Source organism: Cyanistes caeruleus, chromosome 3 (assembly GCF_971803275.1).
Source record: "Cyanistes caeruleus chromosome 3, bCyaCae1.hap1.1, whole genome shotgun sequence".
NCBI classification, from domain to species: Eukaryota; Metazoa; Chordata; class Aves; order Passeriformes; family Paridae; genus Cyanistes; species Cyanistes caeruleus.
In genome coordinates this window covers 67,465,355-67,481,750 of record NC_141703.1, presented here as the reverse complement: position 1 = coordinate 67,481,750, position 16,396 = coordinate 67,465,355, and the positions used below count along the sequence as shown (strand labels likewise).

The following is a 16,396-nucleotide window of genomic DNA, read 5'->3' as shown; positions in this document are numbered from 1 at the left end:
AAATAACAATCTTAAGTGGGTTTGCTTCTTTCTTCAGGATGCTTGAAATTTACTTCCGTAGAGTATTCTGAAAATCAACTCAATTTTTGCCTGGATGGCCTTCTTTTTTCTGACATATCAGCTACTTCAGACTAAACACTCACATGACCAAAATCTATGTGTCCACATTTTAGTTTTCTTGGTTGACAGCCTAGGTAAAAGATGCCCTTTGCAGAGAATGTGGTAATCAGACAAAAATTGGCCTGCAATACCTGATGTGATGACATAGTCTATCATCGAATCAGAGCACTGCATGACAAGGATGCCAAAGAGTCAAAGCCAGGGAGTGGAAATCTGTATTTGAAGATGATCTGATGTTTTCCTGTATTTTTATATTCAGCAGTATGGGCACATCCTTTTCCACATGAACAAAACAGAAGAGTTGTTACAAAAAAAGACCCAAAGCAATTACAGGAAGAATAGACTCAGTAATACTGAACATGTCTTTTAAACATGCACCTTTCATTTTTTTTGTACATTAAGTGTAATGACAAGTAGGTTTTTGACTTGAGCTTGATAAATTGGTTTGGTTTTTTTTCAGAGATATAGCATATTTTTAGTTATTTCATGGCCACTTGTAATATGTTTATTTCCACCACATGAAGTACCATGCACAATTAGCATTGCTTTTTTCTCAATTTTCAACAGTTAAATGAAGTCCATCACAGTTCTTGTTAACATTTTGTCTTATGCAAAGTTGTAGTGTTTCCTTGCAAAGCTGTATTATCTTATCTTTTTTATTATGTTTGCCTTTAGAATTTCCAGTTGCTACATGCTTAGAATTTCAAAGGTTAATGAGGGAAATCTCCTTTATTTTACTCTCTGTGTACCGTGGTCATTGACACGGTTTCTTAAAAGAAGTGTCTGGTAGCTAATTGATGCTAAGAGAAGTCAAAGATTCTGTTGTCATCCACTGAACAGGCAGTTTATGTGTTTATGCATGAGGACCTGCTGACTTGCAAAGAATGGTTAATGAAAACAGGACACTAATTTGCCTGTTTCATAGAACTTGCAGGTGGGAGACGGTTGTGAGACTATCAGAGTAAACAGATTATCCTTTTCAGTCAAAAAAGCTTGGCTCTCTTAATTGCTTAGGTATAAATTAATTAGACTCCTTGGGGTGGTGGGAATTTCTAAATAGTAAAAAGGTATATAACAGACAAAAATCACTTCCTGAGAAGTTTAGAGCTATTTTTCATACAAGAGCTTTTTTTTGTGTGACCACAGACTGTTCCAATTTTGAAAGGGCTGAATGGAAGTGAGTACTCCCAAGTTCAGCTTCATGAACCTGCTCAGTGTAGGATCAGCACAGATCCGTTCTGGGAGGGAGGAGGCAGGAGCACAAAGCTGGAGTGGAGGACTTGGGTTACCCATCATGCCAGTGATGTTTTTTCCTGGTTTTGTGTGTAGAAAATAAGGCCAGTAAAAATAATTGGCATGTTTGGGAGCAGACCTTTTCCTACAAACAGCAATTCTCTTTCCTGCTGAAAAGTATATGAGACATTTGGGGCAGAGGGAGCTGATGTGCTGATTCATCATAAGAAGAAAGAATTGGGGATTTTCGGGCTCTTAAGATTGTGCTTACATACCTTTTACATATATTATAGCTGTAGTAGTTGAATGTGTTCTATGTCTACTCCATTTTATGTGAAAAGGTCCATTTTTCTGTTTGGTGAGTCTTCCACCCCAGCAGAGCACTCAGTAGGGTATGTCTGTCTGCTTTTTAGTGCGCAGTGCAAAAGTTAAAATTTGGATTAAAATATCCTTTCACCATTCTTTTTTAAAAAAATGAATAAATAAAAATGGGGTTTGATCTCAATCAGTAATACAGTAGCCTGCCACAGTGCAGAAGGAAAAACAGTCCTAATGGTTGCTGAGATTAAAAATAGCTTTAAGGGGCATTATATATCATTATAGCATGGTGACATAGTGAAGTTTAATAGGCACTACAACATCCTTTTGTTTTTATGTTTCCCTGAACACTCAGTTCTGTGACAGGTGGCTATTCCTGTGTAAATTTACCCAATTATATTTGTGTAGCAGCCCTGAAAAAGCCTTAATATATTAACCATTAAAAGTCACTGACAGTATTTGGAGAAATGTTTTAGTGTGCCTGTGTGAAGAAAGGGTTTGAATGATAAGTTGTTTTTTAGGTAATTTATAATTATTATATTTAGTTGATGTATGCAAATATGATAAAATATGCATTTTCCATTACATATTTCACATATTCTGTTTCATTATATTCTATTTATGTTTTCCCAAGAGCAGTGATGGATAGGAAGGAAGTTAAGTTTTAGTTGAGCATTTTGTTTTGTAGGCATTGGCGACACAAAACATTTAGCTGGTTTATTGAAAAACAATAGTTTCAAATATTAAATTGCCTTTATTGCTTACCTCCAATGTATTTATATTATGGGAGTTTCCAGCATGCACAAATATGCAATTGAAGGCAGCACTTCAAACAAGAAATAAGGATGTTTAGTTTAGGGATTAAAAATGGAAATGCTACTATTGAGAATCTATTCTTCTGAAATTTTCTCATGTTTTTTGATAGTTCAGTAAGATATGGGCCCTTTCATATTAATCACAACTTTTTTTATTCATATTTTGTTGTTGTAGGTTTTGGCTCCAAATTCAGCCAAACTTTTTGTCTAAGATTTGGAAGACATTTCTGTAGAATGTAGTGTATCGACAGAGACTAAAATAAGTCAACTTATTATATAAAAATGCCTTTTTGCCATTCATGAGTTGGGTGGGCAAGAAAATAAAGTGAAGTAAAATTGTACCATGAGGCTAGAAAACAGTTTTAGGATTTTTTTGAAAACTAATTAAGTGTATCTCCAGGGTAAATAGACTACTATGGAATCTATTGCCCAGAGACAGTTTCATATTGTTGCGCATTTTAACCTTTCTTTACAAATCCTGAACCTGTGGTATGCAGTAAAGACACCTACCATGAGTATAAATATATTTTATATGGTATCTGCCATAGCAACAATGTTGAAAATACTGCACAAAATGAAATGGAAAGGTTTGTAAGGATATTAGAGCTAAGCAAATAGAATAGGTAAGTTGTTTACAGTAGATGAAAAGAAATTATTTATCGCAGAAATAAAAATAGCTGTTCTCAAAGGACACTTTGAAGTACCTTCTTATAACTGAATTGCCTTTGAATATACTCAGATATGTCTCCCTGCAATGGTCATTTGCTCCTCTTATCATGAATGTATTCATGCTTTTATATTTCAGGAGTGCTTAGACAACAAAACCCCACATTTCTATCTGGCCCTTCATCTCTATTCACTTCTTTATCCATTCAGCACTCAGCATAAGTAGCAACAAGTATTAATAACTTCTACACTGGGCTCTCTCAAACCTCCAAACTCCACACACAATCTTATATGGCTGTTGCCACTCACTGCAGGGCTACAGCGAGCGGCTGTGGTGTGGACACCCTGCTCCCAGAACTGGAAGGCTGTGTGCAAAGACTCTCATCTCCATGGGGTCAGGTTGGGTCCTGACACAGAGGCTGCAGGTAGTGCCAGAGGCAGCACAGTCCTTGGAAAGAGTCAAGGAAGAAGGAGCAGCAGCAGCCCAAACAGGGGCATGACGAAGAGGCAGAGACAGCTGCAGCAGCAGCTGCTGCCTGGCAGGAGTGTGAGGGGAAGGGAACAGTGGGAGCAGCAGGAGGTGCAGGATGGGATGAAGGGAGGAAAAAGGCCTCAACTGAAGCCCTAAACTGGAGACATTGAGAAGTTATGGCAGCAGAAGCCTTCCTGGCTTCTGGCAGTTCTTCATCCCAGCTGCCTTCTGCTGCAACCAAGGTTGCTGCATGGCCTATGAGTGGTTACTTTAGGTCAGTGCCCTATGGCTGGGGAAGCCCTGGTGTAGTGCCTGTAGGAGGGCATGTGACGACTTGTGTGGCACAACCCATTGGAGACATCTTCTTTAACTCAGGGGTGCATCCCCTAGGAAATGTCATCATCAGAAACTAAAGTATCTGGGACGTGTATGTGCTTCCCCAGATAGGTTACAGGTGATGAGGGCATTTTCAGGATTGCAATTCCTGACTTGGGTTTCCAGAACATGGTTTGTCTTGTTTAATTGTGTTCCCCTTAGAGACAGCATGGGATGAGGAATCCCACACCTCATTTCTGCCTGAAATGCTACTCTCTGAAAGCCAGGTACTGCAGTGTTGGTCATGGAAACACAAAGCTTCCGCATGCTGAAGCCCTTTTTGTTGAAACTGACCTTTAAGAACTTTCTCTTTGGTAACACAAGTCTTCTGCAACAGAATCAGAAATGTCACAATTAAAAAGAAAAAAAAAAAAAAAAGGGTGTTGATTCTTTGTTTTCCTAAACTGTGGTAATTCTTAGTATGCTGATTTGTCCAGGACCCATGAAAACTTAAGAATCCTTTTCCATTTAAGTAAGTTGAACCCTACTTTTGAAAGTTTATCTGCTGTTCTTTTCAGTGAGAAGCATTAGACAAAAGAAGTATTGTCCTCCTGTGAGACACAACTAATCAGGGTAGCACCAGATTACTGATTGAGGAGGAGGACTGTGGGTGGGGTGGTGTCCTGTGTTTTTCTCAGGGTTGCAATGTTTTTTACTGCAGATGTTCATCACCAATAATCTGTCATAAAGTTATAATTAATAGCTGTTGTGCCCAAAATGTAACCTGGAGGAGTTGCTTTAGATATTTAGAGAAAACAATGAAAAATATTGATGGCTGTTCTGGGTAAATCAGTGACTCAGTAGAAAACATTTTGTTGATTTTTGTATTTGGTAGGTAGTCAGGGGATACTGCAGTCACCCCATAGCTGGCCTCCTTTCCAGCTGGCATTACAAGTGGATCAGCATAATTAATTTCAAAATCAGTCAGCAGAGTATACTGGGCAACATTTTCTTCTGAAAAAAACATGAAATAATAGAAATCTTTGGTCCAACTCAAGTCTCCATTTCCTTATCTCATCAGCTTTATAGATTTCTTTATTTTGTATCTAATAGCCACTGGTGGGAATAGTATTTTGCCTGCTACATTAACAGATGCTGATGAGTGTAATAGTTTGTTGAAAGCTGAACACAAAATGTCATTCTGAGCTGGTGGGAGAGCCCCAGTCTTGCAGCTGTAGGAGAAGAAAGAGTCATGATTTACAGAAGAATAAGGCACTGGCACATTGCAGACACCAGAAACAGTAGTGTAATTCACAGCAGAATTGTGATAGTGACAAGTGACGTGTTTTTCAGACTGTCATCTGCCCTCATGTGTTGTTTATTTTTGTTGTGGTGTAGGAGATTCATGTTTTGTATGCTGTTGCATGCATCTAGAATATTGGCCTGTGCTCTTCTCCATGTCTTAGTAGCTCAGCCTCCTTGACAAAGAAGCCATGCAGTTGAATGGATGCCACACATGGCTTCTCTGAGTTGGGCAGTTCTCCTTGGCTTTACCATTTGCACTGAGAGTATGACCTGAAAATTTGCTTCCATTTTGAAAATACCTTTTGTAATTTTTTTAGTAATAATTTTCCCCACAGTTGTCTTCCTTAAAAATGAACTCTGTGATCTATGTTCCTAGACCACGTTTCTTTCAGTATGTCCTGCAGGATGCAATATAATATAATATAATACATAATATTTTATATTTTATTTTATACAAACATGGACATGTTCATATTGCCTGGTAGTTTTATAACAGGATGGTACATCATGTAACAGAATCACAGAACCGAAGTTGGAAGGGACCTTCAGGACCATCGAGTCCAACCCATGCCCTAACACCTCAGCTAAACCATGGCACCGAGTGCCACGTCCAGTCTTTTTTTTCACATCCACCACAATCATATCCAGAGATGGCAACTCCATCACCTCCCTGGGCAGACAATTCCAGTACTTTATCGCTCTTTCTGTGAAAAACTTTTTCCTAATATCCAAACTATGTTTCCACTGGTGCAGCTGAAGACTGTGTGCTCTCATTCTGTCAGGTGCTTCCTGGAGAAAGAGACCAACCCCCACCTGACTACAGCCACCTTTCAGGGAGTTGTAGAGAGTGATAAAGTCACCTCTGAGTCTCCTTTTCTCCTAAATAGAGCTCCTTGGTTATGTATTAGAGAAAACACTTTTTAGGATGTTGAAAGAATTTATCATCGGTATGAGCACAAACTCAGATGTAATGAATGGCCAGTCCTTCTCTTTTGTGAAAAGGCACCAAAATCATTCAAGATACTCTGTCAGTATTGGCTGATACATATGCAGAGGTCTCCAGGATCAGATCAGGAGGCCCATTATGTGAGTAAAAAGTCTAACAGAGAAATATGGGTAGAATATGATAGTGTTGATCTTAAGTAATACATATTTAATATATTTTCTTTCAGGAGAAGCCACTGACCAAATCGCTGCAACGAGGAGAAGATCCCCAGTTTGATCAAGTAAGACACTTGAAATTACATTATTTCCATTCCTCAGGCTAAAAGAGGAGTGCATTGGAAGGCATTCCAGGTCCTTATACTGTTGTTGCATACTACAAAAGTAATATTTCTTGATGTGCTTTGGTAGCATGATAAATGGTTGCCCGACCATTCTTGGATATAAATTGGATGAATTTTTCCTCTGTTTCCAAGGTCAATATTTTTTCTGCCATAGAACTTGTTACTTTTTATAGTGTATTGTTTCTTGTCTGTTTCCCCTGACGGGGATCTTGAAGCAAAATATGTATCTTTTCAAAGTATGTGGTTTTTTAAACAGGTGTGTGCCCCCCAATCTTTCTTTTACGAGGTTTCTTTTATAGTTTATATGAGGGCCTATCATGGTTGTTGCCATCAGTCTCATCAGTCTGGTTTGCCTCTGTTGTTGTGACTCAGCATGACTTATATTTGTGTTGCACTTCAAATAGGCTGAGCCAATCTGTTGTGTTTAAAATTAAGTTCAATTGTCAGGATAAATACTTGTATATGACAAGGCAGATAATTATTAGGAAAATGGTGGGTAGGGAAAAAGAATTAAAAATTAAGTAGAATTTATATAATTAGTCTGATTTCATTAAGTAGAACAATGAAATTGTAATTTATAAAATTAAATTTCTATCTGGCTTTAGATTAATTTATTATGTAAGGAAAATAGGACAAGTATAAAAATAAAACCAACAGCAATATACACACTTCTAATTGATTATATAAAGCAGTTTATTTTTGTCAGCAGTCTTTCCTTTTGTCAGCAGCATCTAGAATAACCTATTTCGAAATAGGTTTTTGAAGGAAGATAAGTTCTAAAGAGTTTAACTTACATAAAGGACGCCAAAACTGGCAGATCTCACTCCCCACAAAGAGGAATGATAAACTCTAGGTGTGCCATTGCTGTCACCATTGCCGCTTACTCCGCATTTGCCTACACTGCTGTGCTGCCAGGGGCAGAAACACAGGGCAGAAGGACAGCAGGGACAGAAACACAGGACAGAAAGACAGAGCAGAAGCAGCAGTACCAGCAACAATTCAAAAGGAAGTTACAACCAATGCCATAAGATGCAGGTACCATACTGATTGACTCTGGGAGAGGAGATAGGTATAAGTACAACTTCAGAACTTCAGCTGAACATTCATTGAGTTTTCTGAGACATATCTCCAGAAGTAAAGATGCCTTCTGAGACTTCACTGACATTCACTAAGGTTCACTTTGTAATTTTAGCTTGACAAAGTGACTCTAGATTGTTCTGTAGCTGCTTTTTGGGGAGAGAGAGCCTGCCTGGAGGGCTGCTGAGGGCAGGAGGTGAACAGAGGAGGTGAGACTTCAACTTCATACTCAGGAGCTCCCTATCCGCCTCACTGATCACAGAGACCCCGCAGGGAAACCAGCCACTGCAGGCTAAAGGAGGCTCTTTCTGAGTACTTCCTACCTGCCTCCTGAAATTCTTTGTGGTATTCTGGCCTTAATTTTATATACATACTCTTTTCCTTCCTGTGGGAAGAATGTTGCACTCAAATGGGAAAGTAAAACAAATTCAGCTGCCCAGATGCAAACCTTGGGACACTGTTCCTGCAGTGCATTAAACAAACTCATAATGGGTGGCGTTGATTTGATTAAATATTTATGGTCTAGCAAATTTTGGCCCTTTAAATGGAAGAATTGGAAGACTGATAATTCTCCTAGTTACTGGTAAGTAGACGGAAAATTGAGTAATTAAGTCAAGCTCATTTAATGAGAACAGCAAAAGCTTCCTAGAGTGAAACTGTGTGTTTATGGCTGTAGCAATTTACTCTGAGTGCAGGCAGGAGAAAAAAAGCCAGATGCAGACCAAACACCAAGGTAAATTTTGTTATGTATGACATTCATGTATCTTCCTGGTCACATATCTGAAGTCCTACCTATGTGAAGAGTTGATAGAAAAGTACGGTGGTGAGATTGACTTAGATGTCATCAGAAGGCCTTGCTTTCCGCTGCTTGAAATTTTTGAAACAAACTATTTAAGCTGAAATTTTCAGAATTTGTCAGCCTCAGGCCAGGTTGTTGGCAATGTTTCCTTTTTCAGTTTTTACATTGCTTTCTACTTAAATAGCATTATCATTTTGAGATATTCTGATGCTCCTGGGATTGATGTAGACCTGTGATCAGCAGATGGGACCTGAACCTGGCTTATGAGCCCATTTTCAAGAACATGGTTCATACTTACCAAAATTATTTTAGTTTGGCTAAATCCATCAATACAATCTAAATTATTATATTGCTATATTACATGCTAAATTATCAATACAATCATAGGATAGTTTTAATTGTATTCAAATAGTTTGCATTCAAAATTTTGTCGTGCACAATACAGATTTGATAGAACTGAGCTAGCGTAGAGACAGGAAGACATAGCAAAAAGTCTTTCTTTACCTGGCATGTTTCACTCAATAGATTATGTGAGTACATCACCATATAAAGCTGTTTTTCAAATTAAAACATGTCAGTAATATAAAGTTGTCATAAAAGTACAGATAATAAAATCAAGGTGTAGTCTGCCTGGGAAGCTCTGAAGATCATGATATGACATGGCACCAAAACCCAAGTAAGAAGGCATTCACTCGTAAGTGAAGCCACTCAAGTTTCATTTTTGAAGTTAACTCAAGTATTTAAAGAGTCTATGGGATGAAGGAAGACGAGGTTGGTAATCCCTCACTTCCCCTTTCCAGTTAGGGTGCAGAAAGTTTTGGTGTTTTTTTCTGAAACCCATAAAGTCATCTAGCAAAAACAAAAAAGGCCAGCCATGACATTCCTAATATTTTTACTACAGAAATGAAGGGAGGAAGGATGGACAATACCCATGAAAAAACTTCTTCAGGGAGTGTCTAATAATTTTTACTTTAAGTTTTAGGGTATATAAGTGACAGACTGTCAAAGGAACCCAATTTTTTTTCTTTTGGTGCAATCAAAATTATCTCTATTCAATTTGAGCGACATTGATAAGCAATGCTGAAGTGAGTAGGTCATTAGTTACTTTAAAATGTTTGAGCTTAATCTTCTAATGGTAAATTTAAAAGCAACAAAAATAAAGCATGACCTGATTTAAAACTTGATTTTTTTCAAGTCAGCTTCAAAGGTGGAAAAAATCAGTCCAAAAAGAATTTAACAATGAGCAGAATGGCACTTTGGCTACCCAAAGTAATCAGCATCAAATTTAAAACTGAGACCCCCCCCAAACCATTTGAGATGGCTATGAAAGCATTACTTACTACCCCTGAATAGTTCTATCTCTGGCTCCCTGAGAACCAGCATTTTTTTCCTGCTCATTCTTAAGCACCATTTTAGGAACACTGGTTATGATGGTGGTGATGGATCCAGTGTCTGGAAACCTGACTGGGCCTGGGCTGTTTCTCTCCACATAGGTATTCAGTGTCTCCTGCTGGGCAGACAGCATGTCTGGCTGCCAATTGCATCACCCTCCTCAAACAAATAATAGGATCTTGAGCAATGTATGAAGTGATGATACTTATCCTGACTTGCCCAATGTCTCACCATTGGCCTAACAAACTACATTCCTTACACTGACTGTGTTTTCCTTTCTAGGTGTGCTTATGTATAAAGAAAATATATACAGGAAATTATGTAGGTTTTTTCATATGGTTTTAAATATTTTCACAGTATATTTGAAATCACATTTTGAAAGTCCTTGGTTAGACAACTCTAGTTGTCTATTGGCAAAGAGTATTACAGCTCCAGCATTAGTGTGCTGTGTCCCCAGTTACTGAAATGTTATTAAACATTGTACTAGTGAACTATGACTTAAACTTCCTATTACAGGAAACCATAAAGTTGCAGTACATGAAAAGATCAAAAGCTAGCTAAAACCCGTAATTCTCCAAGAGGGTTATCCTCACCTAAGGAAACATTTTTATTACTCTTTTCTCAGCTTCTACTAATGTATCATTTGTTCTTACCACGGTGAATAAATGTTCCATGAACTGACAACACTGGAGGCAGAAGAAGGGCACTGTGTAATCTTGGATTGAACTACAGACTGTTTTCCATATAAAAACACTAAATGAATGTAATGTTTTTGCCATGGAAGTGAAAATTTAACAGGAAGGCTTAGTTTCCGTATGAAGCTATCTATCCGAGGTGCCTGTTGCAGAAGTATCAGCATAAACTGCACAAAAGCTTTTTCTTGTTACAGTTTTACTGCTGTCTTCTTAAAAGTGCACAAGGTTGGAGACTACGATTTGGAAAGCAAAAACATTTAATCTTTAACATACTTCTAGGAGATGAAAACAAAAAAAAAAAAAAAATCAGCTAAGGTAAAAAAAGGAAACTAAAATGAATAATAATAATAAAAAAGTGGAAAATGCAATAAATGAATAAATAAATAAGGCACTAAGCAGCATACCAAAGATAAAGTGTCCTTTTTCCTAACAGCCTAAACATTATTAATGATATGCTGATAATGATTCTTTTCCAATATTATTTTTTAGATGTAGTTAGTGAATACGGGTATCACTGTCATTGCAGTAGCACTGCAGTTGGCCGCTTTTGTGTTTTGCCTTTCCTTGATTTTTACACATTTGCCTTCATCACTAGAAAAAGGCACAGGGCAGAGAAAGTATAAGAAATTATGGTCATTGGGTTATAAAATAACCTTTGGCTCCTGGTCAGAGGTTTGGGTTCCAGCCATGTATAAGAAAGTACATTTAAAGGCAAAATTAAAGGTAATACCTTCAGAACTGAACTTGCTGTCCACTAAAAATAAATAGGTTTTCATGTAAACTGTTATGCTGGCAGTAAAATAGCTATAAACATACACTACCAAGTGTATAGGCATGCTAGCTGAAATTACCCATCCACAATATTATGGTACTAAAAAATACTGATTTCTTTTTTTGTCTCATGAAGCCAAGGCCATTAATGAAAAATAGTGAGTTCAACTTGAATAGTTATACATTTTGACCATTTCCAGGGAGATTTTACTTCACAGCACAGTCCAAAAAAAATGCTTAGAGCAAAGATGTGAATGAAAGGACATATCCACAATTACAAATTAATTCAGTAGCGTTGATAGAAAGTGTAAAACCTTACTTGTGCTTAGAATCTGCACAACAATTTGAAGATAAAATGTACAGACACTGTGCAAAAAAATAGAGTCATAAGATATAAACCAAGACTGTGTAAAAATGAAGTACTGCAATTCTGCTTTATTAAAATGGCAATAAAATGCCCATTAAACATACATATTGATATATGTGATACAGAAAAATAATGCAGGGCCAAAAAACTAACGGTACTGTTGGAAATTGGGCACAGTTTTGAATATATTTGGTGTTAAAGCACATCTAAATTCATTAGTGAAATGAAAAAGGTAATCATATCAATTTTCTGTTAGTGAAAACATTTCTTATATTTGAATTTTGACAATATAGCAAGACTTCTATGAAAGTATATAAACTGTAGTGAGCTGTCTGAGCAGAATTTCATTAAATTTACTCTTGCATTTTAATCCAAAATAAATATTAAGCTTTTACATGAAGTATACTTAATGCTCTGTAAACACAGGTTTTAAACAGCTCCCTACTTGTGCAGCTTTCTTATCCTTAAGCTATACAGTAGGTAGTTCATTTATGATGGAAGAATATGATCATTTGTCCAACAAGGACATATTTGTACATCTGTGCACTCCCTTTCAGGAGCAGCACAGAGCTAGAATTCATCTCCCTCCTGGACTTACTTCCAGTAAATGAAAGGGTTGAGTAACCGGCATGCTGGCTAGACTTCCCTCCCTTCCTGTTCCCTGAGAGCCAGGTCTTTTCCCAGTCCACCCTTCCTTCCTGTCTTAAAAGTGCAATGACAGAAAGATTAAAAAAAAAATTTTAAAAAAAAGAAGGAAAAAACAAAGCTATATTGACCTTTTATCCCAAATGAAGACAGACACTAAATTCAGCAGGGAAAGTATGGCATGAGAGTGAGAAGATTTAACAGGAATCACTTTGACTTTTTCTGGTGAAATTGTATAGGTGAGATTTAGAGAACAGCTGTGATAAGTATGTCAATGAACATGCAGGAACATCTGATTGAAACAACTTTTCATTAATGGATAGATACTGCAATTTGTGAAAAGTTATTTAGGTCTATTTGAGGGCACATGGACATAAGACAAAGGCTAAGGGTTTTAAACTAAAAAGGGTCAATTTTTACTAACTGGAAGGAAGATATTTTTACTGTGAGGCTGAAGCAGGTTGCCCAGAGAAGCTGTGGATGCTCCATGCCTGGAAGTGCTCAAAGCCAGGTTAGTTGAAGCTTTGATCAGCCTGGTCTAGTGAAAAGTGTCCCTGCCAATGTTAGGGAGGTTGGAAGTAGATGACCTTTAAGATCCTTTCCAACCCAAACCATTCTGTGATTCTATGACTGTATGATTCTTTTCTGGTCTTCCCCAGGAAACCCATTTTCATTGTATTTCATTATTAAGAAGCAGTGTTGTGCTAACTGCATTAAAAGTATCAGAAAACAGTAAAGAAGTGAGTTGGTAGTGTATAGTTTGCCCTGACACCAGGTGATTGATTTTTTTTGAGTATTTTTCTGAAGCCTTAACACTAGAAGGCTTTGGTATAATTGAGCTTGAAGTCCTATAGTAATTCTTCATTGAAAGCTTTCTGTCACTGCTGCAAGTAATTGCTTCATGATATCTTCTACAGCAACTTGTTTCATATTTCAGGTAATAAAATCTATTGCAAAGACTAGATTGAAAGTTTTCTGAAAATATTGCTTTTATGGAAATTTTTAATTTAGCAGGGCAGTTGTTATATCTTTCTATGTTTAATTTTAGGCCATAATAAGTAAATAACAATATTTCACCCTCAAAATATCTCATTAACTTTAACTTTAGTTCACAGTTTCACTGTGAATTAGTTAAATCCTGAGGATGAAAAACTACAAAAGAGATTCAGAGTTACTCAGCTGGACTAAGTGTCATCCACAGAAGTTCTCAATTAAGGCTATACTAATATTTGGGTATGCTTGGTCTTCCAATTTTGCTCTTGTGTAAGTCACAGCGTTCACACAAGTTTGGTGTTACATGAGACATTAAACTCTGTTATTTTTCCACAAGCATTGAAACGCACTGGTTTAAGTTTAAGCAGGTGGATAAACCTGACAGTTAATTACATAATCAGTGTACTGGGCATGCTGTACACACTTCAGCTCTTCACTCCTGATACTCAGCACTTCACAGGATCAAGCCCTGCATGATATTAAGATGGTCAAAAAATCTTCAGATCATTAATTTCTTCCCTATTTTAAACAGTTGTTTTTTATTTTCTTAGAATGCCCACAAATGCTGTATCTGTGAACATTCAGTTGCAATACATACGTTGTCCTCTTGTATAATAATGGAGGGATATTTTTTACCCTACTTTTTGATATTTTCATGTTTTGTAGCTTTATGATTTCCTGTTATAAGATGTTTAAGTCACAGTTGAGTCCAACATGCTCAGTAACATTTCTGTAATTGGTGACACAGTTAATACTGAGTGAGCAGTAATCTTCTTATCCAGTATCCACTAGAGCTGTTAAATCAGCAACCTCTAAGGAATAATTCTAAACTATATTTTATTTGTGCCCACAAAGACACAAGAAACGAAACATTTTCCTATATATAAAAGAGAACTTTTCAGGTTTTTTTCCAAGTTTTTGGGTGTGTGAGCCTAAGAGTAAGATGCATGCATCTGCATGGTCAGTTCATTAAAATTATTGCAGAACTTGTGGTGTTTCTCAATATATTCTGAGTCTCTAGGGGGGCATCCAGCCCTGAAGACAGTACCTCTGATTCATTACTTCTTTTTTCCTTACAATCTGTTTGAACTCAAATCAACATTGTGTAACAAATCAAAATAACCTGCTTGAAGAACTATATGATTTTCTGGTACACTGAAAGATGTTATACACGATTTTAATGCATTTTAATATCATCAGTATAAAGACCCTATGAACATACACTCCACTGTTGCATTTCTGTTTATGTTTTATAGAATCACAGATTCATTTAAGTTGGAAAAGACTTTTGAGATTGTCAAGTTCAACCACAAACAGAACATTGCCAAGTCTAAACACTGAATCATGTTCCTACGTGCCATGTCCATACATCTTTTAAAGACAGGAAGTGCAGAATATTAAGTCACTGCTTATACCACAGTTCTCAAAAAATGGATGGAAACAAGAAAGAACCATTGAATTAGTACTTTTTTAAGGAGAAGCGAAAACTTGAACAGCATTTCATTTGTTGATTCGTTGTGTTTTCCCCATAGGTTATAAGCTCAATGAGCTCACTTTCAGAATATTGTTTACCCTCTATCCTGCGCACTTTGTTTGATTGGTATAAAAGGCAGAATGGCATAGAAGATGAGTCTCATGAGTACAGACCAAGAACAAGCACTAAATCCAAAAGGTATGATTCTGAATATGTGTAATTGATAAATTCTAAGGTAAACCGTGTTACATTTCACCCATCAACTTTTGTGAGGTAACAGCTGCTTGAAAGTTGTATATTTTTTCTGCTTCTTCCTGGAACTCTTTTCTTGCCTTCCTGATGGATGGAATAATTGTGCCTTTCACGTTATGCTCCTCCAGTAATTGTCTTACTGATGTTTTGGATGCTTCCATGCTATTTAAATACCAGTTTGTATAAACTGTATTTACTCAAGTGATTGGTCAGTAATTCTGTGATGCTCGGAAAAATTTTTCTTATCTATTTTTCTGCTTACACATGAAAAGTTCACATATACCTACCCTCAATCTGAAAACTGGAGAATCACTCAGAGAATTTTAGCAGTATACCTCTTAAAAGTAACAGACATAGAGAAATAATGATATCAGTAGTTCCTCGGTGATAAGGGAGCAGTCTGATCTTGGTTATATCAATGTCTGGCAGTTTGATTCAGGTATGTTCTTCAAACTTTGAGTTTTTCTCAATACTTCAGTATTACATTTACAAACTTCAGTGAAACTGCAGGAGAATCAACACTGTCAGACCTTGTGTTCAAAAATGCATAGGCAAGTCTTCACATTTGAATTACATTATAGCCCAGTAACTGCAAAAGACAGTAGTTGCTGGAACAAAGGTATTACAGGGGTTAGATACCAAGGCAGAAGTACTCTTTATGTCAGTAGAAGTAGGCAGGATGAAGATACAGTTCATTAATCAGATGTCTGCATTTGGGTGAGATGAATCCTTGCCTTGAATTGCTTCTTTCTCTCAACTTGTTCCACGACTACCTGTTCATAAATAGCTGTCTTTGGGAACTCCACCCAAAATTTAGTTGAAGGTCAGTTTAGCGATGAAACAAGACCACTCTGTCAATTGGTAGTGTTGCAGAAAGAATGTATAACAAGTCCTTTCTTCAGTTAATGTAAAACCAAAGGAAACCAAAATGCAAATAACTTGCTTCATCACTTATCAAGTTGTACTCTTAAATGTGCTCTTATGTGTTTTTTTGTGCTGAATTTACACAAAAATCTCACTGAATTAATGTTAAATGCTTCAAATGGACTGCAGAACTCTTTCTTTAGCATTTAGTTTTACAAAAGGTACTGTATATTTCATGTTATCTTTTCAGTACACTTTAAAACTTTGATCAGTTGATTCAAATAGGTATTTTTTGGTACTTTTACTGGAAGCTATTCACCTCAGACTTTTATTCCTCTTTGTTGTCCTGTACAAGAAATGTGTTTGAAAAGTTTGACAAGTGCTGCCGAAGTTAAAAAATCAACACTGGAACAGTTTTTAAGAGATAATACCTTTTGGTTGTGAATTCTCCAGTGGTGTTTTTAAGGCATTTTTCAAAATTCATGGCAAGTCTAAATATGAATTTGATAGTGCACTGTTACATTTGCCTCCAAAGTG

The 16,396-nt window shown here is 36.9% G+C and overlaps 1 protein-coding gene across 13 annotated transcripts in view; it reads left to right on the top strand.

The window, feature by feature from the left end:
* The window catches only part of FRY (FRY microtubule binding protein), a 219,843-nt gene that overhangs the window by 99,350 nt on the left and 104,097 nt on the right, over positions 1 to 16,396 (top strand). For all 13 annotated transcript variants that reach the window (XR_015284705.1, XM_086881617.1, XM_086881613.1 and 10 more), the window contains 2 exons: positions 6,417 to 6,470; positions 14,802 to 14,941. Coding sequence is in view for 12 of the 13 variants with exons in the window: in XM_086881617.1 (XP_086737743.1) it covers positions 6,417 to 6,470; positions 14,802 to 14,941 (194 nt within the window). In the remaining variant the exon portion in view is untranslated. The remainder of the gene's footprint in view (positions 1 to 6,416; positions 6,471 to 14,801; positions 14,942 to 16,396) is intronic.